Consider the following 27,264-nt stretch of genomic DNA (forward strand, 5'->3'; position numbering starts at 1 on the left):
CTCCGGTGGGCAGGGGAGGTGCAGGTCCCCCTGCTCACGAGGCTGTGCTCTATTCAGGCGCAGCTCTGGGGCCTCTGCTGGCTGGTCTCATCTCCCCCACGGGCTGGAACAACGTCTTCTACATGCTTATCTCTGCCGACGTCCTAGCCTGCTTGGTAAGAGTCTTGGGGTACACAGATAGGTATTGAGGGATGCTCCGTCCTGCGAGGCTGCAACCCTGGAGGTCCAAAGCATTGGCCATTGGGGGTTCTGGGGTAATGAGAGCAGCTGCCCTTTGCTCGGAAGCACTCTCCCTTCCCCCGAGTGACCCCTTGCCAAATGGGAGTGTGTCTCTCCCCCTTCTCCACTGCCAGTCCACGGGTCACCTGGCGCTGGGCACTCAGTGCTCAATGCTAACGGTGCCCTCCCTTCCCTCTGCGCCTTGTGCTCCACAGCTCCTCTGTCGGTTAGTGTACAAAGAGATCTTGGCCTGGAAGGTGTCCCTGAGCAGAGGCAGCGGGTGAGTCCTCTGGGGAGCTGAAGTTGCCCCCCTCTGCCAAAGCCACTTCTCATGGGAATCAGCCCAGGGCTCAGTTTCTCCAAACGCAGGCTGAGGCTCCTCCAGCCCAGACCTGAGGAGCACTGAGCCAGTCCCTGGGTGGCCCCGACCTGCTAACCTGTCCCCTGTTGTCCCCGTGTGTCTCCATAGCTCTAGTGTGGTCCTAACCCACCAGCGATAGTATTTCCCTCAAGTCCCATGACTTTTGTGAGTATTTACTTCGAGTCTGTGACTCAAGCGCCATTTGAATGGGGGCTGCATGCAAATCCTCTGTCCTGCAGTATGACTTTTTCCAACTTTCTCGTTTTTCTCGGGGGCCACTTGTAAAGACTTTCAGCCTCAGCAGAGCATAGTGTGTGGGAAGCGTTTGCCAAGGGGTCTGAGATGCCACAGAGGTTGGCGGCCTCTTCCCTGAGGGACAGTGTCAGAACTTTGGACGTGCCCTCCGGGGACAGAGGAGGCAGAAATAGGGAAACCAGTTTCCCTCTGAGCTGAGACTGAGTTGCAAGTGCCTCCTGAAGTTCAGAAACCAAGGTCATCTGGCCCCTCTGCCTGGGGTATGCAGAAAAACAGCAACTACCAATCAAAGTCTCTGAAACAAATGTGAATCAAACATGGGTGCTGGCCTGGTGTGCTCTCTGCCTCCTGTCTGGTGGTGGTGGATGTGGTGGTGGCACCAGTAGGTTAGTGGCTGAGGCTGCACAGTGCTGGTGGTCGGATGGTGGGCGGCCCTCTCCCGCTGGGCGTCCTGAGCAGGAGCCTCGTGCTAACAAGGAGGCCGCTAACGAGCTGGCCGGAGCCGTGGACCTGGGCTGGATGGCAAACGTGAGGAGGAACCCCCTGGGTCATGGTAACCAGCACGCATCCGGGGACGCACTTCCACTTAAGGAAGACACCACGCAGGGGAGAGAAAGTGAGAGCAGGAAGACACACGACACAGGAAGCACACAGAGCACCTGTCCTGCCCTGCCTGTCCTGGAAGGGCAAAGTTCCTTTGCATGTGCTCGTTGGAGCCAGGCCTGAGGGTGGGAGGGGAAGAAGAGCAGCGGAAAGCGAGGAGGAGTATTTAGTGAGCAACTGCTCGGTGCCTGGAGTTGTGTCTGGCTTTCGATGTGTGAGCTTGCCTCGCAGCAGCCTCTCATTGGAGGTGAGAGGCAGAGACTCAGAGCTCGGGCACAGCCTAACACTGAACCTGGGCCTGGGGGTTGTTTGCTTTTCTCTGGACTGCCACCGCTGTCCCAGGCTGGTCCTTCTCCACGGGGAGCCTGTGTGTGAGGTGTGCAGTGATTTGTCAGAGCAGACAGAGCACTGGACTTGGAATCCAAAAACCCCTGGACAGTCCCGCTTTCTCCACTCACTCCATGAGACCTTGGGCATAGCATCCAGATTCTCTGAACTACCACATCTTTATGTATGAATGGGGATGCTTATCCCTGAATACCCGGCAGAACTGACCTGAGGCTGAGATAAGATGGGATATGTGATGTTGCTTTGTAAAGCTGTCAAATGTGGCATGAACATTGTAAGGTTTTAATTTCTTTCTTTTTTTTTTTTTTTTTTTTTGAGGCAGAGTTTCACTCTTGTTGCCCAGGCTGGAGTGCAGTGGTACAATCTCAGTTCACTGCAACTTCCGCCTCCCAGGTTCAAGTCATTCTCCTTCCTCAGTCTCCCGAGTAGCTGGGACCACAAGGCAAGCGCCACCACGCCCGGCTAATTTTGTATTTTTAGTAGACAGGGTTTCTCCATGTTGGTCAGGCTGGTCTTGAACTCCCGACCTCGGGTGATCCGCCCGCCTCAGCCTCCCAAAGTGCTGAGATTACAGGCGTGAGCCACCGCGCCCGGCCAGGTTTTAAGTATTAATGTGGCTTAATATTTCCTGCCTGAGAGGTCTAATTACAGAGAACTGAGATGAAAGCAATGACGACGGGACCCTGGGACCCTGTCTTTCCTCTCCCCAGTCAGCAGGAGCTTATGAAGTCGTCTCACTTTCTCTTCCGCCCCTCTTTCCTCTTCATGCAGGTATAAAGAAATATGAGGCCCCAGTTGGAAGAGCAGCATGGAAGGCCCCAGTTGGGTCCCCAGTGTGCTCCCCATGGGCAAGACAATGAAAACTTCCACAAGTAAGGGAGGCAACCCCTCTTAACTGAACATCAGCCAGCCCAGTCCAGACCCAGGGCTGCCTAAGGACACAGAGATTCTCCATGGGAAGGGGACTGCCAAGCATGAGGAAGTAGAAGATTCAGGGGCCTGAGCTCTGGAAGCTACAAGCAAAGGGCATGGGACTGGGGCTGAGTTGTGTCTCCATTTTGATAAGGGAAGGATATGCTCAGACTCTTGCTTGTTCAGATTCCAAGACAGAAGGCTTCACAAGGCCAAGGCCTGGAAAATGTGCATCTCTCCTTCCCATGTTAAATTTTAATCTCTGTAATCTGCCTGTATCTGTAGGTGGGCATCTCACTCCATCAAAGGAGCCCAGCCTCTCTTTGTCCCTCTATCCATGAAACAGTCTTCTCTGTGCATTTCCCCAAGCTGGGCCCTCTTCTACCCTCCATTTAGGCCTGTTGATAGCTCCCTTACCTGCCCATCACTGCTTTCTCCAGGGCCAACACTCGGGCGAGGCAGGGGAGCTGCCTTCAGTACATAATTTGAGGGGGCACTCCCTCTTGGGCACAGGCCGGCCCTGAGTGCCTCCCTTGCCTCACTCTGATCCTGGCCCCGTAATGTCCTCAGTGGAAGGTGACTGGGGGCCAGTGCTGTGGGGAGAGTAGAAAGAGGAGTTGGCATGACTAAAAATACCAGTATGTGTATTAAGTATTTTGAGAATGAAATGCCAAGGAGTGCCTACTGTATGCCAGCTCTGCTCTAGGAATGGAGTAGACAATGGACACAAGAAGGACTTACGCCCTGAGCACAAGTGCCAGCGGTGACAAGACTGGCAAGATGTGAGGGCATGCATGGTTCATTCAGGCAGTTGCTGCAGGTGTGGTCGCCTGGCGCCATCTGCCGCTCCCTTTTCCACTTTTCTGTATCCTCCTTCCACCCCAAGTCCTGGATCACTCAGTCTTCTGGCTAGCTCTTGGCACCTCCATCTGACCCTAAAGTTGCCCATTGGCACCAATAGATTCCCTTTGACCTGCTGCACCCATGCTCATCCTTGTTGGGGCTTAGCTCAGTAGTGAGCGGGGCTCGCATGGGCTGCCGAAGTGGGGTCCCAGGACCACCAGGGGGGTAGGTTAAAGCTGCTGACAGTGGGCATTCCTGAGGGGGATGCTCAGGACACTGATGATGTATGGGCAAACTGGGAGCTTAGAGCGCCATACAAGATACAAGCCTTGCATTTCCTGGGATGTGGTGGCTGGTGCATTAGCCAGATACACACCCTTCCACGCTGAAGCAGGCTGCACAGGCGCCAGTGGCAACCCACAGGGAAGGCTCCTCCTGCCTGCAGTCACTTCAGCTCTGAGCGTAGGAGTCAGCCAGGGACTTCCAAGTCCTCAGAGCCCACAGGGGCAAGAGCTACACTCTGGCCTTATGTTCAGCATTCACGAAAGCTGCTCTCCGCTGCTCTTTGACATTGAGAATGAAATGAAATTAGTTATTCATTTAATTTAACTTCACATTTGGTCTCAATTAAGCTTAAAATGTTCTTCCTTATAGATGCTCCAATAGCACTTGTAATTAAGGAGCTTAAGGAGAAGCTGTGTTGCTTACATGAGCCACTAGATGGTGACCCAATCCCATCATACAGCCCAGGGTGGGCTGTGGTTCCATCCTGCTTCCCAGAAGAGAGACAGGAGCAGGCGCCTTTTGACTTGTCAGACTTTCAACTTGCTTTCTTCTTCAGAGGGCAGGGGAAGAGGAATGGGTCTCTCGAGGTCGTCTCTTCGCCGGCTGCACTGCTTACTCACTTTAAGCCTGTTTCGTCATCAGGAAAATGATGACATTACCTACCTCATAGGATTGGTATGAAGGGAGACAAACATCGTCATCACACTCCTGCCCTTGGAGAACTTGTCTAGTTAGGGGATAAGTAGGAAAATACACGGCGACAGTGGCTCCAGGTGAGAGCTACGCTGTTCATTAGTCCAGCCATGCAGGAACAGGGCTGGCAGGAGGGCGATTCCAGGGGCAACGGCAAGAGTCCTTCTTCCTTATGAAGGCAGAATTCTCAGGACTTGGATGATTCATTTGATAAGGTAGTGAGGGGTAGTGGAAGAGGGAGGAAGTTAACATGAATACTTATCCAACTCCTACGATGTTAGGCCTTAGAGACTGAAAACCAAACAAATGGCATTGGCTCCTACCGGCAGGTAAGTGTAGCACTAGATACATGCAAAAGGCATTGTGGGAGCTCAGGGTCTGGCCTCAGAAATGAGGACTTAGGCTGTGGGTAGGGAGTTGGGAAAAATACCGAAGGTTGGCGGAACCCCAGCCCTGAGATCTGCCTGTCTGCACCCATCTCCCAGGTCCCAGGTTGCTGGCCCTGTTTGGGCAGCTCTGGGCACAGCCTGTTCACCAGAGGCCTGGTACCTGCCTTCTCCCTGGGTCTCAGCACTCACACGGGGCCAATGCAGGAGCATTACGTTAATTAGTTATTCATTTAATTTAACTTCACATTTGGTCTCAAGCTTAAAATGTACTTCCTTATAGATGTTACAATAGCACTTGTAATTAAAAAGCAATAACTCTCTGCGTTTCTCCCTTAGAGATCCACTGGGAAGCTGGGCGAGTGTGTGTGGGGTGGCTTGGGGAGGAGGAGGAGGCAAGAGGCAAAGAAAAGAAAGGGAAAGAAGCTCTTGGTCGGTCCTAACACCATGAGGCCACAACTAAGACTGAGGCTGGCAGGAGGAACTCAACACGTCCTGGGTGTCTGAGTGGGGGTGGGAGAGTTGCTGTTGGGAATCCTGAGACGTAACAAAGGAGCAGACCTCCTACTGAAAGGTGTGGAGGTAGAGAGGGTGGCCGATGGGGGTGGAAGGAGGCCATGCTTAGAGTTACAGAAGGGGCCCTATATTCTGTGGTAGGTACAATGTGCCCCCACAAGATGTCCACATCCTAATTTCCAGAACCAGTGAATGTTACCTCACATGACAAATGAGATTTTTGCATATGTGATGAAGGCTCTTGAGATGGAAAGACTGATGGGGTGGACCCAGCGGAATCAGGGCTCCGTGTGAATCAGAGGGAGGCAGGAGTGATGGGGATAGGCAGATGCCGCTCTGCTTATCTTGAAGACTGAGGAAGGGTCCACCAGCCAGGGGGACGGGGGTGGCCTCTAGAAGGTGGCAAAGGCAAGGAAAAGGGTTCTCCTGAGTCTCCAAAGCCTTTCCTTTACCCCCTGAAACCCATTTCTGGTTTCTGACCTCTGGAGCGATAAATGTGAATTGTTCGAAACCAGTAAGTCTATGGCAATGTTACAACAGTAATAGGAAATTGATAATATTCCCAGTGTAAAACTGGGGTATGACCAGTTTAAAGGCAGGAAAATAACCACAAGCAAACAAAAGAAATCCCCAAAGCTTAAAACAAGTGAAGGGGCTGGCCTCGTAACAGTTAGGCACAGCGTAAGGGCTACTGTGTGACGACCTCACCCAAGAGTTTTCCGAGGGCAGGACTTGGACTAAATGCACAGACTGTATCATCCCCAGCATGATGTGATGAAAATGATTAAAAACACACTTTCTCATTCTGTCTGTGGCACTGAGCCTGATTTCGATCCCAGCTCTCATTTCTTTGGTGGCAGGAAACTGAGAAAAGGTCGGGGAAGCGGGGGTTGCGGGGGGGATAGGGACTCAGAATTTTTTTTTTTTTTTTTGCATAAACGGTCACCACCAATAATCTGCTAGAGACAGAGGTCAAGTAGAAAACAAAACAAAAATTCCTAGTGTGTGGCTTTGATTCTGCCACTGGCACCTCTGAAAACCAACCCAGTCTCAACCTTCCAGCTGAATGGTGCTTACAAGAGAGGTGGCCGTGTTCTTGAAACTTGAAAACCTAGTCTACTAGCAGCTCAGCTGTTTAGTAGCTCTGAGCAAGGGGAAAACCAAAGTCTAACAGCAGAGACCTGCCAGAAACACGGGGCTAACGCGTGAAGCTCTCTCTGAGGCCTGCGTGCCTGTTCACGCTTTCCCCCAGACTCCTGCACAATTCCTAAGGTTCTGGTTTTTCCACCAGGCTCAGCCGCTTTTCCTTGGTATTTCTATCAAGTGGATTTTCACTGCCTGCCCTTGCCCCTCCTTTTCCTTCGAGTTTATCTTATGGAGCGACACCCTATAACAGAAAGTAGTCAGGCTCTTAGACTCTAGAGCCAAACTGCCTGACTTCGGATCCTGACTCCTGTTTACCCCTACCACCCTGTGCCTGTTCCCCATCTGTGAAATGGGGATATGAAGAATACCTACTTCATAGGGCCAATATGAGGAAGACATAGTACTGACAACACACTTAGAAAAATGCCTAGCATATGTTTGCTAAATGTAACAAAAATTGTTATTTTGACATGTGGAACCCTAGACTTATTTCCAAGTATTGGGATGGAAATAGAGATTAAAGGTTGAACTTTATGAACTATAAAATCTCTTCCAATCCTGAGTTCTTATGCTCCTATGAGGATAATCAACACTTTTCCAGATTCGTTTCCATACGGTTCTGATTCTCACATCTGGAAATTCATTTCTATGTAACAGCCAGATATTAAAGGTTTAAGCAAAGGAATGATGATTGAATGTTTGTTATTTCTACTAAAAATGATCATTAGAATCCTTTAATGAAACTTTTACCTTTTTGGGTATGTGTTAGGAAAATGTCAGGTAAAAATAGCTAAGAAACACTATTAACCAATGTAAAAATAAGGAGTTACTTGAAAGCCAAAAGTGATCTTTAAACTATTTGAGAAATGAGATGTCAGGAATCCTGATGTCAAGTTGGAGCCCCACTTCTAATTAACTGTGAAACTTTTTAAATCCCTTGTCCTCTCTGCCTGTTTCTCATCTGTAAAATAATCACAGCAGGTTTCTTTACACATTGAGCAAAAAATAAACCAGAAACACTTCAACTGCAACAACCATGAAATACAGTTGATACTAAAGTTTCTGTTAAATAACAGAACAAAAAATGGATTGCTTTATGTTAGAATAAAAACATTTAAAAATAAATTGGATGCCCTCCTTCCAGGATGGAGAGAGGAAGACAGTCTAGACACCTCACAGCCTAGTTCTCTGATGGGCTTACTCCACCAGGACTAGTGCTTTACACCCTACAGGCTACATGCTGAATGAACAGCAGGATGTGAGAATGAATGGCTGTGTACTCCCTAGTACCTGGACATTGCTATGGTAATTCTGATGCAGTTTTACATTAAATTTACATTGTACACAAAGAATGGTAGCTTTACTTCCATTTTTATAAGTGAAAAATTTAAGGAACTTATCAACAAATCACCCATTGTGATTTCCATTGTGGGGATAGGGTGGTGTCCTGCTAACTCAGCTTTTGTCAGGATACAATTTTAAGAAGCTAAGAAATCACCTATTTTCTTATATAGAAACCGAGATTTACTCTCCCTCTCCACCTTCTAAACAGTGGGGATCACCAGTCTACCACAGGATCCCCTCTGGGTAGGGAAGAGTGGAGGAGGGAACATGCTCTAAGGCCACTGATCGCAGAATGGTTCTGAACACTAAGATGACTTCTGTCTGTATTTAAGGAATGACCTCTGAGCCCTGTCTCCAAGAAGGCCACGAGCATACAGGATACCATAACAGACATTGACTATAGGGTTATCCCATGCCAAACTCTCAGTGAAATTCATTTTGAGCCCTCTCAGCCTTCTACGTCTTATCCCAACCCCGTGGGGATTTTTTGCATAACTGCACTGAGTATGCAGGTAGAAAGAAATCTATCATTCATTTCACCACAGCTGGTAATTACAGACTCCAGGTCTGTAGACGGTAGGTCAAGTCAAGCTGAAATAAACTTTGCACAGAGTATTTCTTTTTTGCCTAAAGCCAATCTTTAACATATAAGCCTGTCACTTACATCAGGCCAAAAAAAAAAAAAAAAAAATAGAAAACAGTAGTATTAAGGATAGAATTTAGTTTCCAACCTTAATATACTTTCCTCCATCTAGATAGTCACCCAAAACCTCACAGTTATTATCCATTGATCTAATAGTTGAGTAACTTTTGGGGGGAATAAAAAAGGTGGATTCATGGTCAGGAACCTATAAGAGTTTTCCCAGAGTTACTTTTTTAGCAAGGCTCTCAGAAGAAGGCAACAATTGGCAGCTTGTGTTTGTTAGGAGCCAAGCTTCCACTTGGGCTACAGGGAGACTCACAGAGTAACACAATAGCATGAGGATCCCAGCTTGTCTCACTTCCCTCAAGACTTACGCATTCTTTTTTCTCTCCCTCAACCTGCTTAGAGGATGTTTCTTCTTTTCTTACCTGTGTGCCCTAGGCCAGATTAGGAAACTATTCCCTTTGAAGTTTTCTGTACAAAGCCTTATCTGCAAAGTTTTTACAAACTAAGTAGGATAAAGGAAATGGTTCGATGTAGGGATAACTATACCTGCCCCTCACCAGCCCATGACTCTCAATGGTTACCTGTTCTTTCTTCTTGGAATTTAGAGCTTAGTTGCCTCTGGGGTGGCAGGACTGGGTACCTTCTCTACCCTGAAAACAGGACTGAGGAAAGAAAGTGAAGGAACAGTGGCCTTAACCTACCTCAAGCTCTCAGAGTTCCACAAAGCCTCGTGTGTTTTCTTTCCGAGACAAGCCCTGGGGCCTGCCACACCTGGGTTTGCACACTGGCTGTCAGGTGAAGCTTGGGCAAGTCAGTTGATCTCTTTAAGCTTCCGGTTTTTCTACTTTAAAGTGGGGATGATAAAAATGAGACTGTTGTAAAAATTAAATAAATTAAACCTCAAAGGAATTAGTGTGCCACTGGCATAGAGCACGTACTCCATCAGTGATCTTTCCAACTTGTTTTCTTGGTTCTTAATTTTAAGCCAGAAGACTCTTTTTCAAATGGCTCTGGGAAGTCAGGATCAGACTTCCAAAGTGGAACCTGACCAGAGCCCCTCCATTTAATGCAAATTTCATTTGGTCTCAGAGATGAGATAAATATAAAGTTATATCTAATGTTGAGAATATACCTTCCTCACTAGCTTTAGAGAAAGGGCTACAAAGATGAAAACAGAAGACACCCCAAAATGGACTCATGGTAATTAAATAAGGCACACAGAGCCCACTACATCACAGAAGAAAAAAACCTAGATACATGGCAAGACCAAACAACAACAACAACAACAACAACAACAAAAGACAATATTTCCATACCTTTTCTCTAATCCCAAGGAAACCTAAAGATACTTGATTCAAAAAGCCATGGTCAAGAGTTCAAAGTGAAAGTCAGCCCTTTAGCTATTATTTATTGCTTTATTAGAGCAGAGGGAAGTGACACTCATTGCCTTTATAGAGCTCTGCAGAAATACATGCACAGAGTGGTCAATGACCAACATTTGAGTAAGTCTTCCAAATTATCACATTAAAATAACCTTTCGAATTTGAATGCCTCTCCTTTGCAAACGACCGCAACTTCATAATGAAGAATTTTATATATTATCAAAAAGAACCAGAAGCCCATGTGCTCCTTTCCCCAAAATCCACTCACTAAGGACTTGAGTGAAAATCCACTCTAAGCAGATCACTGTTACTATTTCCCTTTCAAAACAGTTGGAAATCCTAAGGTCCGGGTACTAAGAAGATAGCAATATCCTTCTTAAGCTGGTAAGAATCTAGCCCCACAGGGACAATTTGGCAATCCTGTTTCTGGAAGCCAGGACTCAGGAGATTTGTCTTCGTGATGGACGGACACTCCTCCAGTCTTACGGCAGAAGGGCTGTCAAGGCTCTGAATAGTGTCTTTCTGCTCATTGATGTCATCACAATGAAGGAGAGAACAGGTTTTCGTTTTCGCGAAGAGTGGTCAGTAGGAGCGCAGTGGTTTGGCATAGATGGGCTCCAGAACATGATGGATTAAAACCAAGAAGAGGCTTCCAAGGAAGATGGCGCTAAGAAAAGCCAGCAGGACATAGCGGCCAATGAAAAAGTCATCCACAATCTGGAGAAAGAAAACATCAAAATGAAATTACTACCAGTTAGGCACCCTGGCTGGGTTAATCTGAACTCTGTGATGAGTGGGCCAAGAGTTAGTTCATGAGTGTAACTTCCAGTAACATCCTGCCCTGAGTCTCCTCTGTACGTGGAGAAAAAAGAATCTTTTCCTCAACTCCCTGAGCAGAAGACACAGGTCAAGAAGGGATCAATGAGGTACAGGGAACAAATGGCTCAATTTAGGAGGTTGGTAGACACTTTGAAGTCCCTGGATGAATTATTTTATATTCTGAAATCCATTATCTGAAAGAGTTAATGAGAAGCTTTTGCTGGGTCCTAGAAAGGCACATTTTTGTTGTTGCTAAAACACATTTTATTACAGAGAATTTTAAACATACATAAAAATGCAATAGTATAATAAACTCCCATGTATCTAAGACCCAACCCCCAAAATCATCAATCCATTGCCATTTCAGGAGGGTTCATTTTCAAAATGAAAGGTGACTTAACTTTAAAGCTGTCAGCGGGAGAGTCCCTTGCCACAGGGCAGGGAAAATGGTAATTTACCTGAGATACTAAAACACTAAGAGGATAGGTAACTTGCCCCAAAGCAGACAATGGGCTGCCTGGCCTTACACTTGAGGCCCCAAAGATGTTGGTCTTTGCTGACAAAACCCTGTAATTGGTGTTGGCGCTACCCACTTGTTCACTGTCCCCTTCCAGAGCTCCACTCTCCCCAGATCCAAATGGTGGTGCTTAAATTTGAGCAGGAAAAAGCAATTTAATCTACAGACCTAATGGAGCAACACCACCAACCAAGTGGCTGACTGACTTCACAGGTTTGAAATCCCAGTACCTAGGAGAGAATCCAAAACACCTGAAAGGCAATTATGGTAGACAGAATAACGGCCCAAAGATATCCACATCCTAATCCCCAGAAATTGTGAATAAGTTAGATTATATGTTAAAGGAGAATTAAGATTGCCAATCAGTTGCCCTTAAAAAAGGTGGGAATAACCTGGATTATCCAATCCAGGTGGACCCAATGTAATCACAAGGATTCTTCTAAGTTGAATAGGGAGGTGGAAGAGAGGGTCAGAGCAAGAGAGGTGAGGATGGAAGCGTCAGTGAGGTGTGATGTCACTGGCTCTGAAGATAGAGCAAGGGGGCTGTCAGCCAAGAAATACGAGCAGCCTCTAGAAGCTGGAAAGGATAAGGAAGTGGATTATCCAATAGAACCTCCAGAAAGGAATGCTGCCCTGCCAACCCCTTGGTTTTAGCCCAATGAGACTGATTTTGGACTCTAACCTACAGAACTGTAAGATAATACATCTGTGTTGTGAGCCATTAGTTCACACGATTTGTTACAGCAGCGATAGAAAACTAACACAGCGGCCATACGCAAAGCACCTCTCAGACCCAAGCCCTGGTGGGATCACCGAGATCCAAAGACACCTCAGCTGCTCCAGAGATTACCCCAACAGTCAACTTACAACAAAGGTCAGTTTGATAAAACAGCTTTAACATAACTTTGACCTTGGCTCCGGTACTGAACAAGTCTCTTGCGGGCCACATGTTTGCTCGTTCGACACGTTTCACTTTTTAATTAGCCAATTAGCAGGCCCTGGGTGCAGAAGGCCCAGGCCATGTATTATTGATACCGCATTGAGCCAGGCTGCTGCAAAGGCCAGCTCTCAAAACCTGAAAATTAGAACTCCAATTCTGTCGGCCATGCTGACAAAAGTATTTTGCTCAAACCCCATTGTTGCCTCCTGGGTCTGAAACTCATATGACAGAGAATAGAGGGATTGATTTCAAAAATGTGTTTGCTCTGTGCCCTTCTCCCAATGTTTATATCTGCAGCATCCAAAAATGTGGCAGCCTATATCACTCTCCCCCTTAAAAGACAAGGAAAGCGACCGGATTCAGTGGCTCACATCTGTAATCCCAGCACTTTGGGAGGCTGAGGCTGAGTGATCTGAGGTCAGTTCGAGACCAGCCTGGCCAACATGGTGAAACCCTATCTCTACTAAAAATAAAAAAATTAGCTGGGTGTGGTGGCACATGCCTATAATCACAGCTACTCAGGAGGCTGAGGCAGGAGAATTGCTTGAGCCCAGGAGACGGAGGTTGCAGTGTGCTGAGATCGTGCCACTGCATTCCAGCCTGGCTGACAGAGCGAGACTCTCTCTCAAAAAAAAAAAAAAAAGATAGGTGGGAATTTGCCCCGGCTCACACACGTGGTACTCAGACCTCCAGAGTATTTTCCAAATACTGACAACAAACTGGCATCAATGGAAATAATTCCTTAATTGCGTGTGGTAAGTACTATTTCCCTTGGAGTTTAATTTCCTTCCTCTTGCCATAGTTAATCCTAGAGTGTCAATTTTAGTTCAAAAGTTACACGTATATTCTTGTATACTGTTGTTGTCTAGTGTCAAAATGCTAACCCATGAGCTCTCTGGGACTGCCCTGGATATTCTGTTAAGTTCTCAACGATGAAGATTTTGAAGACGGACCTCAGCTTGAATCCTTGTTCTGCCTCTTGCTATGTGGCCTTGGGCAAGTTACCTTAACCTCTGACAGACTCAGTGTTCTTACCTACAAAATGGGGATAATAATGGTACCTATGTCATACTACTTAGGGCTGTCCTGAGGTTTAAATGAGACAATGCAAACAAAGTGTTTGGCACAGGACCTGGCACACAGAAATCCCTTAAAGAATTTTAGCTATTTTCATGCCTATCACTTAAAACATCAAAATGAAGGTTAAGAGGAAAGCTGTGAGAAGGAGTAGTGGGACAGAAGAGGTCAATGCCATTGTCAAGATCCCATGGGTCTGAGACCAGCCAGGCATGGCAATGCCATGGTAAAGAACTCCAGAGAAGGACTCTGAGAGAGATGATAAAAATCCAGTTAAAGACGTGGGTGCTGGCAGGTATGGTCCCAGGCATGAGGACCAAAGAACTCCCAGAAGACCGTTGGGAAGATTCTAGCACATGCAGTTGGAGAAGCATGTCCTCAGCACCCTCAGGGCACCACATCAGTTTCAGTCCAGGATCTGTGGTTAGGAGCCCAGGCTGCCAGGAATGGGAACCCTTCCACCTCGGGCGCAGGCCTGTGACTATCCTTATTTCATTTTCTTTTTTTTTCTGTCCGCATGGTACGATGTGGCTTTCCCACAGGCTGTTTTCAACTTGATGCAAACTGGAGATGAGACCAAATCAGGCAAATAACTGCCTGGTGGGCTTAGAGGTGGAATTCAGAGTAAGATTATTTTCCTGAGTGAAGGGGCAGGGAAACTTAAAACTCTCTCTGAACGTTCCCTACCATTGGTTGAACTTTACAATTCTGACATCTTGGGAAACCCGGTGTCAGAGAACATCGAGGGCAGGATGGACACACAGATGAAGAGAAACAAGAGTTACAGCTCAGGAGGCAAAACAAAACCAACAGCTTTACCTTAACTTCCACCTCCGGGGCTGGGAATTCACCAGCTCGTGGGAAAAGCAACAGAACTGACGTGATGATCACAGCACCGAAGAATAAAAAAATGACAGAGAACCTGGGGTCAAAAAGACATATATTAAAAGCACTGTTTACAGTTTTTTCTCTGATCAGTTAGGTCTGGAAAGACTCTTCCTTGGAGCCAATATTCTATGTTTCAGTCCCTTAACAATGTCCAGAGACCTGCTGTCAATAACCTCTTCATCCCAAAGTCCTTCCTCCTAGACAGGCACCAGCTAGGTGCATTCCCGTTTATTCTTGGTAATTCCCAATTCCTAGGAACGGAAATGGGTAGTTTTTATTTTTACTTCTGCCCAAAGTCATAATCGAGAAAAACCAAAGCATCCCCTCTCCACCTCCACTTCTGTTGTTTTTAGAACAGAATACTTCAGAAAATTCTACAACTCTCTGCTTCATACTAACACTATCTTGGTGCAACTCTACAGTTTTTTCAGAGTCGGTTTATGGCCTAACCCTGTTCTGAAGGCAACGCGTGATATAGCAAGCAGGCCCAACTCATCACATGTTGCTTTAGTTTTCCTGGGTCCAGGGCTAGAGCCTCGGGGACCGGACCAAGCCTCTGCCATAAATCTGAACAATTCATAAACACACACACGTGCGACCTCCAGAAATTCAATCAGCAGTGAAAGCAGAATTTCCTGCCACAGTTAGAACTCAAGAACACCACTTCCTTCTCCCATTTCGGCTTCCAAGCATAAATAACACAGTTCGTGCTTATAAAAAGAGGTTAAAATGCTACTCATTCAAACTGCCAGTAATTACAAAACTGATCTCTTAAATTCTAAATGTTTAATGAGCATCAGCGATTTTGCCTCTAATTGCTTTACCTGGGACTCCCAGCTGGAAAGAATGCCTTACCTCGCCGCCCCGGAGGCCCTGGACAGCAGCACACACAGCAGCAGCACTGACACCCACAGCAGGGCTAAGATGAACACGCCGGCACCGACTCCCAGCACAGTGCCAGCCATCCCGCGGGGAGGCAGCGGCGGCCCCCCGCCCTGCGCGCCGCACGATCAAGTGTCCTCTGTGCTCCAGCGCCGCCTTCCTGCCACACACTCCCACGAAGGCATTCAGACAAATACAGAAAGCCTAAACTCAGTACAGGGAATTTTCTGATGATCAGTGTGTTAGGAGGATTACTCAGTACAGGTCATTAATTTTCAGAAATGTCCAGGCCCAGAGTCCCTTAATGGAAACTGGAAATGTAGAAGCCAAAGCCTTTCTCTTTGGCGGGGACCGAGAGGCGTGTTTTCTGCTCTGCACTCAGAAGGTCTTTCTGAGGGTTTCCCTTCAAATTCGGTACCTGAGTTCTACTTTGACCTCTTCCCCCAGCCCACGGGAGAAAACGGAACCCTCTCTTGATACAAAACCCTAAGAACTGTTAGAAGACACCGGGGCATGGGAAGGAACTCCAGGGCCAAAGCAGAAGTTGAAGCTCTCAGGTGTGAGCTTTGACTCACCAGGCAATCGATCACAAGACAGTAAGTTCTCAGTCTATTGTCGAGTTCTTATTCAAGAGGACGAAAACTCTCAGTCCTTAAACAAGAGGAACAGCCATCACTATTTTTGAACATTTATGTGTGCTAAGTGCCATGCAAACATATCTCATTCAATCCCAGCGTGAAGCTTCTGAGAAAAGTATGACTATAGCCATGTTACAGATGGGTGAAATATAAGCGCGATGGGGTACCTCTTAGTTTCCTAATTAGCGGCTCAAAGTAGAAATTTGTTTTCTCACAGTTCTAGAGGCCAGCAATCCAAAATAAAGGTGTCAGCAGGGCTGTACTCCCTCCAAAGGCTCTAGGGCAGGGGTCCCCAACCCCTGGGCCATGGACTGGCACTGGTCCATGGCCTTTTAGGAACTGGGCTGCACAGCAGGAGGTGAGCAGCAGGCAAGCCAGCATTACTGCCTAAGCTTCGCCTCCTGTCATATCAGTGGTGGCATTAGGTTCTCATAGGAGGACGAACCCTATTGTGAACTTCATGTGCGAAGCATCTAGGTTGCAGGTTCCTTAGGAGAATCTAATGCCTGAAGATCTGAGGTGGAACAGTTTCATCCTGAAACCATCGCCCTGCATCCGCCTGTGGAAAAACTGTCTTCCATGGAACCAGTCCCTGGTGCCAAAAAGATTGGGGATGGCTGCTCTAGGGGAGAATCCTTCCCTGCCTCTTCCAACTTCTGGTAGCTCCAGGTACCGTTCATTGGCTTTTAACTCACAACACCAGTCTCTGCCTCCATCTTCCCATGGCATTCTGCTGTGTCTGTCTTCACCTTTTCTGTCTCCTGTAAGGGTACTTGTCATTGGATTTAGGGTCTGTAGAAATAATCTAGTATTATCTTGAGATGCTTAACTTAATTAAATCTGCAAAGACCCTTTTGTCAAACGAGGTCACAGTCACAGATTCCAGGGGTGAGGATGTAGACATATATTTTTGGGGAGCACCATTCGACTCACAGCAGAGGAACAGCACACCGCACTGCCTCCCCTGGCTTTCCTTTTCAGCATCGGAGACAAGTCTTAAGCAAACACACTCCTCAAGGTTGCTGGTTTTCTTTACCCTCATGGCTTAAATACCACGAAAACATTAGCTATGAGAAGTTATAAAGTTATGGGAAAGGAGGGTCTAAGTATGAACTGCTAAAAAAATACATTTATTGAATCAACATTTATGATGTGCCTGCCATGTAAAGCACTGCGCTATAAGCTGGGGATGCCAAAGGTGAATAAGGTATCTTCTGACAGAAGCTCAAGGTCTATTGGAGAACACTGTCCTGAAAACAAGTGTCCATATTACATTCTGAGTGATGGTAAAAGCGAAGTGCAGTGGGAACGGCAATAGTGAGAGGGGCTTTACAAAGGAAGTACTCCGCACAGGCACGTTTAAGAAAGAATCAGAGTGAGGGGAGATGGGACCTGGGGCCCACCTGCATGCCTAACTTCTCTGGGGAGCAGTCTGCCCCCATTAGGGCCACATGGGCACCATCTCAGTCACTCTAACACGCCCAGGGTTTCCCCATCTCTGGGTCTTTGTACTTGCTGTTTCCAATGCCTGGAACTAACTCTCAACCCGAAGCACGCCTGCTACTATTTGTAGGACTGGCTTTCCTCAGCCTTCTGATTTCTGCTTAAATGTCACTCCTCAGTGAGGTGTTCCCTGAGTGTCTTCTCTAAAGTAACCCTCAAACACTGACTCTCCATCACTCTATTTCCTTCAGAGCACTTTTCACAGAACTAGTTAATATTTTCATTTATTTGTTTACAAGTTTATTTTCTGTCTCTCCAACTAGAATAGTAAACTCCACGAAGGCAGAGACCTGGTATCTTTCTCACTGTGGTAACCCCAGTTCTTAGCACAGAGATTATACACGACAAGTATCTGTGGGAGGAATAAATGACACAGTGCTAACAAGTCCACAAACATCAGGTGAGGGAGTGAAAGGATCATACGGAGTTTTAGAAAGATGACTGTAACCTCTGGTCAATATGCTGGACGGAAGTTAACAAGGGAAGTGCCTCATACAACAGCAAACACAGAAATATTCAGTAAAATGGAACAAGAAGAATTTAGTACACAGCAGAGCTTGAAAACAATAAAGAAAAATCATTAAGTGCTATAAAAAAAATGTAACTCAAGGCCTGAGCTGAGCCTAAAAGTCTATGGGGGTACTGTTGCCTGATACAGACCTTCAGGGTGATTCTCTTCAAGGCAGATAAGGTCTCAAGCCCACGATGGCAAAGAACTCGCAATGGGAACAAGGCAGAAAGCTGGGCCCTCACAGGGCTGACCAGCTCTTAAAATAGGGTCTAAAAAATTTGCTACTGACTTAGCTGGAGGAAAGCTGGCTGAGTGCTTCAGGCCACAGGTCAAAAAACAACAGCCCAAGAGAAATCTGATTCCCCACCCCACATCATATCCATGTGTGAGATTCAATACTATCAGTGTGATACGGGAATCCCAAATAGAAAGATTAACATGAAAACTAGACTAAAAGTGAGAACCCACTGGATCCCAGCAGAGACAAAACTAAACCCACAGGCTGGCATGTAAGACTCCCTCAAGAGTAAGTGTAAAATAAAGATGTTTTCAGACATACAAAGGGTGAAATGTAGTTCATCTCTCATGGATCCTCAGTGGAAGAGCTACTCAGAGACATATTTCAGCAAGAAGGAAAATGAACCAAGAAAGGAGGTATGAGATGTAGGAAGATTGGTGAGAAAAATACTAAGAAATATTGACAGTAAAGAGTTCTGTAATAATGACAATTTTTGAGGGGTTAAAAGTCAGAAAGAACTAAATATTACTCAACAGTTATTTGGTAGATGGAAAAGGATAGTTCAAAGTTAAAGCATTCTACAGTTATTTTGTTTTGGAGGAGGTATATGTTTTTTAAGCTAAGTACACAAGTTTAAAAAAACATAGGTAAACAGCAAGCAACAGAAATAGAAAAAATAGCTTCTATACTAGTAAAGTGAAAAAAAAGTAAAGAAAACAGAAAGTGGGGCAAGGGTCAGTGGTAGTGAGGTAGGTGGCAGAACAAAGAATAAGCAAGGAAAATGGAAAATACAAAATAAGATTGTAAAAATGAGCCCAAATACAGCAGTAATCGTAGTACAAGGAAACATTATATTTGGCTACTAAAAGAAATTCTCTTAGATTTTTCTTTTTAAAAATAGCTGTGTACAAAAGTTCTACAGAAAGTATAATGAGAGGCTGAAAATAAAGAGATTGAGAAAGACATGCAAAGCAAATATTAACAAGACAAAAACCAGGGAAGGAGGGAATAGGGAGATCATCAATGAGTATAGAGTTTCAGTTTTGCAAGATGAAAACGTTCTGGAGCTCTGTTTCACAACACCGTGAATATACTTAACACTGCTGATCTGTACTCTTAAAAATGGTTAAGACAGGAAATTTTATGTTTTTTTGTTTTTGTTTTAAGCCACAGTTGAAAAAAAAACAAGCGAAACAAAATAAAAGCTACTGAAGTAATATTAGTACCAAGCAAAATAGATGTAAAGCTCTGAAAAATAATAAGAACAGTCACAAAAGGAACAATTCAGTAAAAAGATACAACTTGAAACAAATGTGAACCTAACAACAAAACCTCCAAACATATAAAGCCAAAACTGACAGAAGTACTATAATAAATGGATAAAACCACTAATTTAGTGAGAGATTTTAAATATGTCTCAGAAACTGATAGATCAAGCAGATAAAAAAGAATAAACACTTGAGAAAGAGGATACCTGAATGAGAATAAATATGTAAAAAGGTGCTCAACTTCATTAGTCATCCGGAAATTGCAAATGAAAACCAAATTCAGTAGCTTCATACACCCACCAGAATGGCTAACATGAAACAACAGACAACACCAAGTGTTGACAAAGATGTGGAGTAACTGGAACCTTCATATACGGCTGGCAAGGGCCGTAATTTGTTAACCACTGCTTTGGAGACTATTGGAAGTATCTAATAAAGCTAAATATAAATGCACCCTACATCCAGCTCTTCTATTCTTAGATGTATTCCCAACAGAAATGCACACCTAAGTTCAAAACAAAGATTGCAGCCCTACCTGAAATAGCTAAAACATTAAACAATCCAAATATCTACCAATAGAGTGGATATAGTACTCTACAATCTATTCATTCATACAGTATATAAAGCATTATGTAGTATAAAGCAATGAGAATAGTATAAAGCAATGAGAAAGAACACACTATAACTATACTCAACAATGTGGATGAATTTCACAAATATTGAATGAAAAAAAAGCTAGAGGCTAAAGAGTTCATAGTATATGATTCCATTTATATAATGTTCAAAAACAGGTCAAACTAATTTTAGGCGCTAGAGGTCAGGGGTTTGGTTGGCTTGTGAAACATAGTGACTGTAGGGGGTTCAATGAGATGCTGACAAAATTCTGTTTCTTGATCTGGGTTTTGGTCACCTGGCTTTATTCATACGGTGATGTTGTATCTAACCATGCACTTAGGATTTATATACTTTTCTGTATGTGTATTACCCTTCACTAAAATGTTTACTTTACAGAAAGAATATCAAGAGATGTGTCAGCCAAGTGTAGTATACGGACCCTTATTTGGTCCTGATTCAAACAAAGCATTGCAAAAACCTTTTATGAAATGATTGGGGAAATCTGAAGAATATCCAGATAATTGATAGTATTAGGAAATTACTGTTTGTATTTTCAGTGAAAAAACATTATTGAAAAATATGCTATTATTATGTTGTTAAAAGAGTATGATAAAGATATATGCATACACACATGTAGCACATTACAGATAACAGAAAAGGGTTTCTGGGAGCTTTCTATTATCTGAGTGAGAGGAGGTGAAGGGGCTGGCATAAAACACGACTGGTCATGAGCTAGTTGTTGAAGCTGGGTGATGAGTATGTAGATGTTTGCTATCCTGGAATTTTCTATACATCTGAATATATTTGAAACTTTCATAACAAAAAGATGTGGATATGTATATGTATATCTGTATAAATATGACTATAACAAAAGATGTATATGTATATCTGTATAAATATGACTATAACAAAAGATGAGTAAGATTTGTATAGCTAAAATTATAAAACTTTATTCAAAGACAAAAAAAAAAAAGAGAGAGACCTGATTAGAGAAATAAAGCAGACCTGAACAGTAAAGACCTGGGTAGAGAAATAAAGCAGACCTGAACAGAGAAATAACCTGTGTTCCTGGATGGGATGGTTCAATTAAAAAATCTCAATTTTCCTTAACCTATAAATTCAATGCAATTCTAACCAACGTCTAAAAACAATTTTTTGTGGAATTTGAAAACAGATCCTAAATTCATATGGAAGAGCAAAAACCCAAGAATAGCCAAAACAATTTTGAGAACTAGGATGGCAACTTGCCTTTCTTGTTACCAACTGCCGCAAGACACATTAAAAAACCAAAGTAATTAAAACAGTGTGATAGTGGCACAAAGACACATGGCCCAGTGGTATAAAATCAAGAACCCAGAAACAGATCCGTGCATTTGTGAGAACTTCCTATAAGCACAGAGCTGGCTTTATGATTCAGTGGGTAAAGAACTTCATAGATAGTGCTGGGACAAATGATTCTCCAATAGGAAAATAATAAAACTAGATCTCTGTATGATATACAGAAGTCGATTTTAAATGGAAAGTAATTTGTAATGAAATAGCATATGTTTAAATATACAAATGTTCAGGCTGACTACACTAGAATACGTAATGAAGTACAGTAGTCAGATGCTTGCACCTAAACTTAGAATCACCACAAACGCAAAAGCTTCAAATGCAGACTATGCAGGTGTGTTGTTCTGGCAACTCAAATACCACGAGCTGTGCTGCCTTCAGTTATGTGATTTGCTAGAGTGATGAACAACTCTTGTTAAAGTTCCAAACCACAAATAAGTATAATTTTCCTCTGATTTACATTAGAGCTGCATTCCTGGAAATTTTACTATATTAAACTGTGCCAAAAAATACATTATGTTTATACAAAAACTGGAGTTCGGCTCTAGACTCAGATAATTATAAATGAGTATCTTGTGGGATACTCAAAAGTTGCACAGGATACAGGACAATTCTTCGTTGTGAGGACTGTCCCATACATTACAGAACATCCAGTATCCCTCATTCCTGATCTGTAAACCCCAGTAGTGCCTCCAATCAAAGAGTAACAAAATACATCTTCACAAATTCCAAAACACCCTAAAACAGGCAGCAACATCTCTTTGGGGAACCACTGTTCTAGAAAGTTCTTGCATAAAGAGACATGTACAAGGTGTTTATTGCAGCTTTGTTTACAATAGCAAAACATCAGGAAAAAATTTAAATGTCTATCAATCAGGGAACAGATACAATATTATATATTCATAATGAATATTTAAAATGAAATTGATCTGTATGTATTGATGTGAATATATCAAAAAAACAATGTTGAGTGACAAAAACAAGTTGCAAAATGGAACCCACAGTATGATACTACTTGTATTTTTTAAATTAAATACAATTTAAGCAGTAATATGTATTGTTTCTGACGTACATATATACGGCAAAAGTATAAAAACATGGGCATAAATGATGTATGACAATTTCAAAAGACTGCCTCTGGAGAGGGAGGAAGGAAAGGGAATGGTGTTGGGAGTGGAAATAAAAGGGATCTGAACTAAATCTGTGATGTTTTATTTCTTTAAAATAAAAAACTTGAACGGGTGTGCCAAAATGTTAATATTTATTAATCTGATTGGTGAAACATAGATATTATACTACCCAATGTACTATTTTCTGTTTTTAAATTTTTTGTGATAATTTTTAATTTTTAAAAAGGTAATGGGCAGCAGAATGCATATGAATTGGGTGATCAGTTAAGAAACGCAATTCTCCAGATAAGAGATGAGAGTCTGAACTCCAGTCTTAGCTGTGTCAAGGGAGAAGGTGTTAGAAATGACACAAGTTTCTAGCTTAGTTGTCTGACCTGATGGTACTGCCCTTAAGAAAACAACTATTTAAATTTAATTTGTGCTATTCTGGATATTACACAAATAACCTAGAAGACTTGGATCAACTCTTAACAGTTAGAATAGAGGGCAAATGGTAGTTGAAGCTGGCTGGCACCATTAGAAATGTTGCCCTTCAATCCCCCTTAGTAGCTTAAGAGTTCATGAGACATTGGTTTACATATGGTATGGCTTTAAAGTAAATAAGATAAATATTCCCAAGCTCTTTTAAGAATGGAGCTCACAATTTTATAAGCAAACTATACATTTTCTTACAAAGCATAGAAAAGAAGAGCTGGGTATAGTATAGAGTGCTGCTATAGGGGAAGAGAGAACATCTAGTCATTTTCATCTTATTTCAATGTGATAATATCTGTGATAATTTCCCATATTAGAATGGCTAAATTATTGTTATTGAGTACAATACAATAAAATATTAAAACGGAAGTGTTTTTATTTACTGTTCACGCCATCAGTAAACCTTCTTTGAGAAGTGATGGCTTGGCCAACCTGATTTCAAGGGTAAGTCCATTTACTTAATATCTGTGGCATTTAAAGCAGGTAGATTGGAGTGGAAAAAAATAATTTAAATTTGAACCGTTCAGCAGCTGACAAGAGCAACTACAAGGCCAATGTTTTCCTTCTGTGCTCAATGCTGTGAGGTTTTTCTCTGGAAAGAGTTTGTTCAAAACCTTTTAGATGTGTGTGTTCATTTAACGATTGTTTCTACATACCCTTTCATCCAGCTGTCAGAGAAAATAGGAATAAATTGACTGATCCCTGCACAGGTAACCTAATGGATTAAAAACACAGTACTCATCACCAGGCTTATCATCATGAGTGAGAATACTAACGGCCACTATAAGATGACTTACTACCTAAGACAAATGTGGATTCCTCAGAGGGTAATGTGGCCTAAGTGCTGCTGCTGGTGGGAGATATCTCACCCATCCCCCGATTTTCACACTGACTCAAGCCCTTGAAAGCAACAGAAAACAGTGGGTTACAGGAGTGAAGTGCTCTTCTGGAACAGTTCTTTCCACTTTGCTTTATAGCTGTTTTCCAACCCTTCAAAAATAACTGGGCGGTTACTTTCACACTTTTATGTATCTACTTTAAATACTTCACTATCTTTTGAATTTTAAAATATTAGAATAACGCCTCTACCTTTGTAATGAGATAAAATGCAAGCCTGGGAAAAAAATCAGTTGCCAAGCTCCCAAAATGCCACCGATGTAGCATCTGCTCTTAACACGTTGATAGAAAAGGAGGATCAGTAAACCTAGGTCTCGTCCTTGCATCTCTCTCCTGGACGGTGTTGTGGGTTGGAACGGCTGCAGAGCCTCGGTCTCTCCGCTCTCTGCATCTCACAGCACTGCAGCCTGGGAACACTCTACTGGAACTCTAAGCTTCTCCCCAACTCTGTTGCAGATTCAAACTGGCGACAGGAAAACGATACCCCCCATGTCTCGTCTTCAGAATGTTCACCTGGCCACCTCCCAGTAGCTGGAGAGGGATTAAGGTCTTGATCATAAGAGATCTGAATCAGGCACTGACACTTCCTTTTCTTAAGAGTATGAAACACAGAACAGCCCTTCCTTCTCTGCCTCACATTAAGTATTTATTAGCCGGGCCTTGGGGCCAGATCAGCGGTAAGGGCGGTCTGTGAGGTCCGTGCACCGCCGTCCGCCCACGCCTTCTTCCAACCACCTCAGCCCGACCCGCCACTTTTCTCCCTTCTCCGCAGCCGCCCTGCTTTCCTCACCTCTGCCCGCCTCACCTGGATCCCACTGTCCACCCAGGCAGTACTCACACCTCAGATTCCGGCCGGTTCCAGCCCACCGGGCTGTTTACTTAGGGCGAATCACAAGTGGGCTTTCATTCAGGTGATTTAACATTCACTAATCAGCGTCGCTCTCTCAACGCCCAACTTCTTCCTTATTAGCTTACGCCTAGCGCGGCTCCCGGCAACGCCGAGCGCGGTGGGTTGGCTCGTCACCCTTTGTTACGCCCTCCGATTGGTCGGTGCCTGTCGGCCCTTGGCCCGACCTCAGTTCCGTTGGGTAGCAGCGGTCCGAGCTGCACGCCACACCCCCCCATGTCAATCACATAATCTCTCCGTAACTCGTTGGGCCATTGGTCAGTCTAGCCCGAGGGCGGGTTGTTGGGCGGAAGAGAGAGGCTTCTTCCGGCCCACTCGCTGTCACCATAGAGATTGCGCATCCAGGCAGCGAAGCGGCGGGGCTGGGAGGCTCAGATCTCAAACTCCGGAGAGCTGCACAGTTGTCTAGACGTAAGTGCGTTTTCTGGGGTCTGATGAACATCTCACTCCCCAACCCACTGGCTCGAGTGGGGCGCAAGATGTGGGGGACAAGTCAGCTTAGGCCCGGTCATTAGGTGCCCCAACAACCCTCCTGGAGGGAACTGAGGACGAAGTACCAGTTATAATAACAGCACGCTTCATTTATCTTTATCTCGCCTTATTTTATTTGGCATTTAATTCTTCCATTAGCCTTGCGAAGCAGACTAAGGCAAGGATCATTCTACCCACGGGACAGACTGGGGAAGCGGCCCTGGGTCCATCAAGTAAACCCTCTGCCGCCAGGCTGCTGGAACTGGAGTTGGCCCACGCTATTGGCAGACTGCTGTTACCTTACTGCCAACTAAAGCTTGCCATGACTTTGCTTTGAGGCTATGGCCTGTTAGACCAAAAGATGCATCAATCAGGACAACCAAAGGAAGTAGGACAGACAGGCTACGTGCTCCACCACTGAATCAAGAAGGGAAAACAACAATCAATACCAAATTGGAGAGTTGCACCGTTTGAACCTTTGACCCTAAACAAAATTCAGAAATACCATGAAGCAAACTATTCAATCTTAGAGCACTGCATCTCTGATTGAAGGAATTCTCCTGAATCACAGCTTTATGAACCAAAAAGAAGAAGATGCTTGAATTTCATCAACTGCACGTCTCAAATTTATTCTACTTTCAAGGCTTCATTTGCAGTCATATAACATAACCAATGATTTGTTGTGTGTTTAGCAACTTAACATTACTTGGCCCAGTGAGAAGCTCTGTGGCTAAGAAATCCATTATTTTGATGAATTCATTTCACTGGAATTGAGTGTTGACTGCAGCTATGTTCTGTCAGGAACTGTGAAGATATACCGGAAATGAGATGTGACTCCTGTCTTAATAGCCTGTGGTTTTGTAATGTTAGGTCAACAACACATGAAACAACTAGGAAACACTTTAAAACAAGATATAACAATGGGCCAACCCTATTGTACAATTAATTTCTCCAAAATACAATAATACTTCATATTTGCAGATCATTTTGTAGTTTCCAGAGCACTTCTTCCCTTGTATTATTTGGGGGATATTTTGTTATGGCTGGAATTAGCATGTATGTCTTTATCATAGAGCTAGAACTAATGCTGGGTCATAGCATATGAGTAGGAACAGGAAAGGTGGAACAGAATCCAGGGAGAGAGAGTAGTTTGAGCAAAGAGGCCAAGGCAAGAATGAGCACTGAGTATCTGGAGAATAATATGGAGACAAATGATGGAAAGTAATGTGTAGACTAGTTGGTCAGAACTGACTCTGAGACCTTAATATTTTGGAGGAAAGTGGTCAAAAGTTCAAAGTTTGAGATTGGAAAAGTTAACTTTCTTACACTTCTAATGTTCATACTGGCTTCAGTTAAGCTATAAATTAAAAATGGGCTTGGCTCAACAGAACTTGAGTCCTGTCATATGGCTTTTCTCCTTAGGTAGCATGAGCTTCACCATTTGCTTTACCACCTCCACCAACTACCAGTCCCTGCACTCCATCCAGCCACACAGCCATATTGTCTGGTCCATCAGCAGCGCAGCCAAAGTCTATGCAGGCCTCAGGGGCTTGGGCTCCCGAACCTCAGTGTCCTTCTCCATAAGCTTCTGGGGTGGCTGGGGGTCTGGAGGCCTGGCTGCAGGGATGGCCAGGGGTCTGGAAGGAATGGGGGACATCCAAAATGAGAAGGATACCATGCAAGGCCTGAATGACTGCCTGGCCTTCCTACCTGGACAGAGTGAGGACTCTGGTGACTAAAAGTCAGAGGCTGGTGAGCACAATCTGAGAGTACTTGGAGAAGAAGAGACCCCAGGTCAGAGTCTGGGGGCATTACTACATGACAATCAAGGACTTGAGGGCTCATATCTTTGAAATTCTGTGGACAGTGCTTATGTTGTTCTGCAGATTGACAATGCCCGTCTTGCTGCTGATGACTTTAGAGTCAAGTATAAGACAGAGCTGGCCATGTGCCAGTCTGTGGAGAGCAACGTCCATGGGCTCCACAAGGTCATTGATGACACCAATGTCAGTCGGCTACTGCTGGAGACAGAGATGGAGGCTCTCAAGGAGGAGCTACTCTTCATGAAAAAGAACCAAGAGAAGGAAGTAAAAGGTCTACAAGCCCTGATTGCCAGCTCTGGGTTGACCACGGAGGTAAATGCCCCCCAATCTCAGGACCTCAGCAAGATCATGCAGACCTCCTGGCCCAGTATGATGAGCTGGCTCAGAAG

The 27,264-nt window shown here is 44.4% G+C and overlaps 3 protein-coding genes across 33 annotated transcripts in view; 2 read left to right on the forward strand and 1 right to left on the reverse strand.

The window, feature by feature from the left end:
- The window catches only part of LOC105476273 (solute carrier family 37 member 2), a 28,864-nt gene extending 22,637 nt beyond the window's left edge, over positions 1–6,227 (forward strand). For 2 of the 3 annotated variants that reach the window (XM_011732042.3, XM_011732044.3), the window contains 4 exons: positions 58–155; positions 435–499; positions 689–745; positions 2,558–6,227. In XM_011732042.3, coding sequence (XP_011730344.1) covers positions 58–155; positions 435–499; positions 689–719 — 194 coding nt within the window. In that variant the 3' untranslated portion in view covers positions 720–745; positions 2,558–6,227. The remainder of the gene's footprint in view (positions 1–57; positions 156–434; positions 500–688; positions 746–2,557) is intronic. The other variant, XM_011732043.3, reaches the window with a different exon arrangement.
- A 3,708-nt stretch (positions 6,228–9,935) lies between these two features.
- Positions 9,936–24,651, reverse strand: LOC105476262 (transmembrane protein 218). Of its 23 annotated transcripts, none has more exons than XM_071076026.1 (6): positions 24,513–24,642; positions 23,434–23,492; positions 15,641–15,716; positions 15,039–15,235; positions 14,115–14,217; positions 9,936–10,659 (listed from the first exon to the last, which is right to left on the reverse strand). In XM_071076026.1, the coding sequence occupies exons 4-6, from the start codon at positions 15,146–15,148 to the stop codon at positions 10,525–10,527; spliced, it is 348 nt and encodes a 115-aa protein (XP_070932127.1). In that variant the 5' UTR covers positions 15,149–15,235; positions 15,641–15,716; positions 23,434–23,492; positions 24,513–24,642; the 3' UTR covers positions 9,936–10,524. The 23 variants fall into 23 exon arrangements, with proteins under 23 accessions (XP_070932127.1, XP_070932128.1, XP_024646818.1 ...); XM_071076027.1 differs by having other exon boundaries at positions 24,465–24,626; XM_024791050.2 differs by lacking the exon at positions 24,513–24,642 and adding an exon at positions 16,399–16,464 and having other exon boundaries at positions 15,039–15,269; positions 23,434–23,449.
- A 167-nt stretch (positions 24,652–24,818) lies between these two features.
- LOC105476270 (PBX/knotted 1 homeobox 2) overlaps positions 24,819–27,264 on the forward strand; it is a 330,030-nt gene continuing 327,584 nt past the window's right edge. For 5 of the 7 annotated variants that reach the window (XM_071076010.1, XM_071076007.1, XM_011732035.3 and 2 more), the window contains exon 1: positions 24,843–24,992. The gene's annotated coding sequence lies outside the window, so the exon portion shown is untranslated. Of the gene's footprint in view, positions 24,993–27,264 lie in introns of all 7 variants that reach the window. The other 2 variants (XM_071076013.1, XM_071076011.1) reach the window with 1 other exon arrangement.

This window comes from Macaca nemestrina, chromosome 12, assembly GCF_043159975.1.
Source record: "Macaca nemestrina isolate mMacNem1 chromosome 12, mMacNem.hap1, whole genome shotgun sequence".
Taxonomy (NCBI): domain Eukaryota; kingdom Metazoa; phylum Chordata; class Mammalia; order Primates; family Cercopithecidae; genus Macaca; species Macaca nemestrina.

Bases quoted from the DNA above. Each gene is read 5' to 3' on its own strand.
- LOC105476262 (XM_071076033.1), bottom strand. From the start codon at position 15,148: ATGGCTGGCACTGTGCTGGGAGTCGGTGCCGGCGTGTTCATCTTAGCC. The intron at 14,435-15,038 runs GTAAGGCATTCT...TTCCGTTCCTAG, and splicing joins AGGGCCTCCGGGGCGGCGAG to GAATTGGGAATTACCAAGAA. The intron at 14,218-14,356 runs GTTATTGACAGC...TTTTGACCCCAG, and splicing joins AAGGACTTTGGGATGAAGAG to GTTCTCTGTCATTTTTTTAT.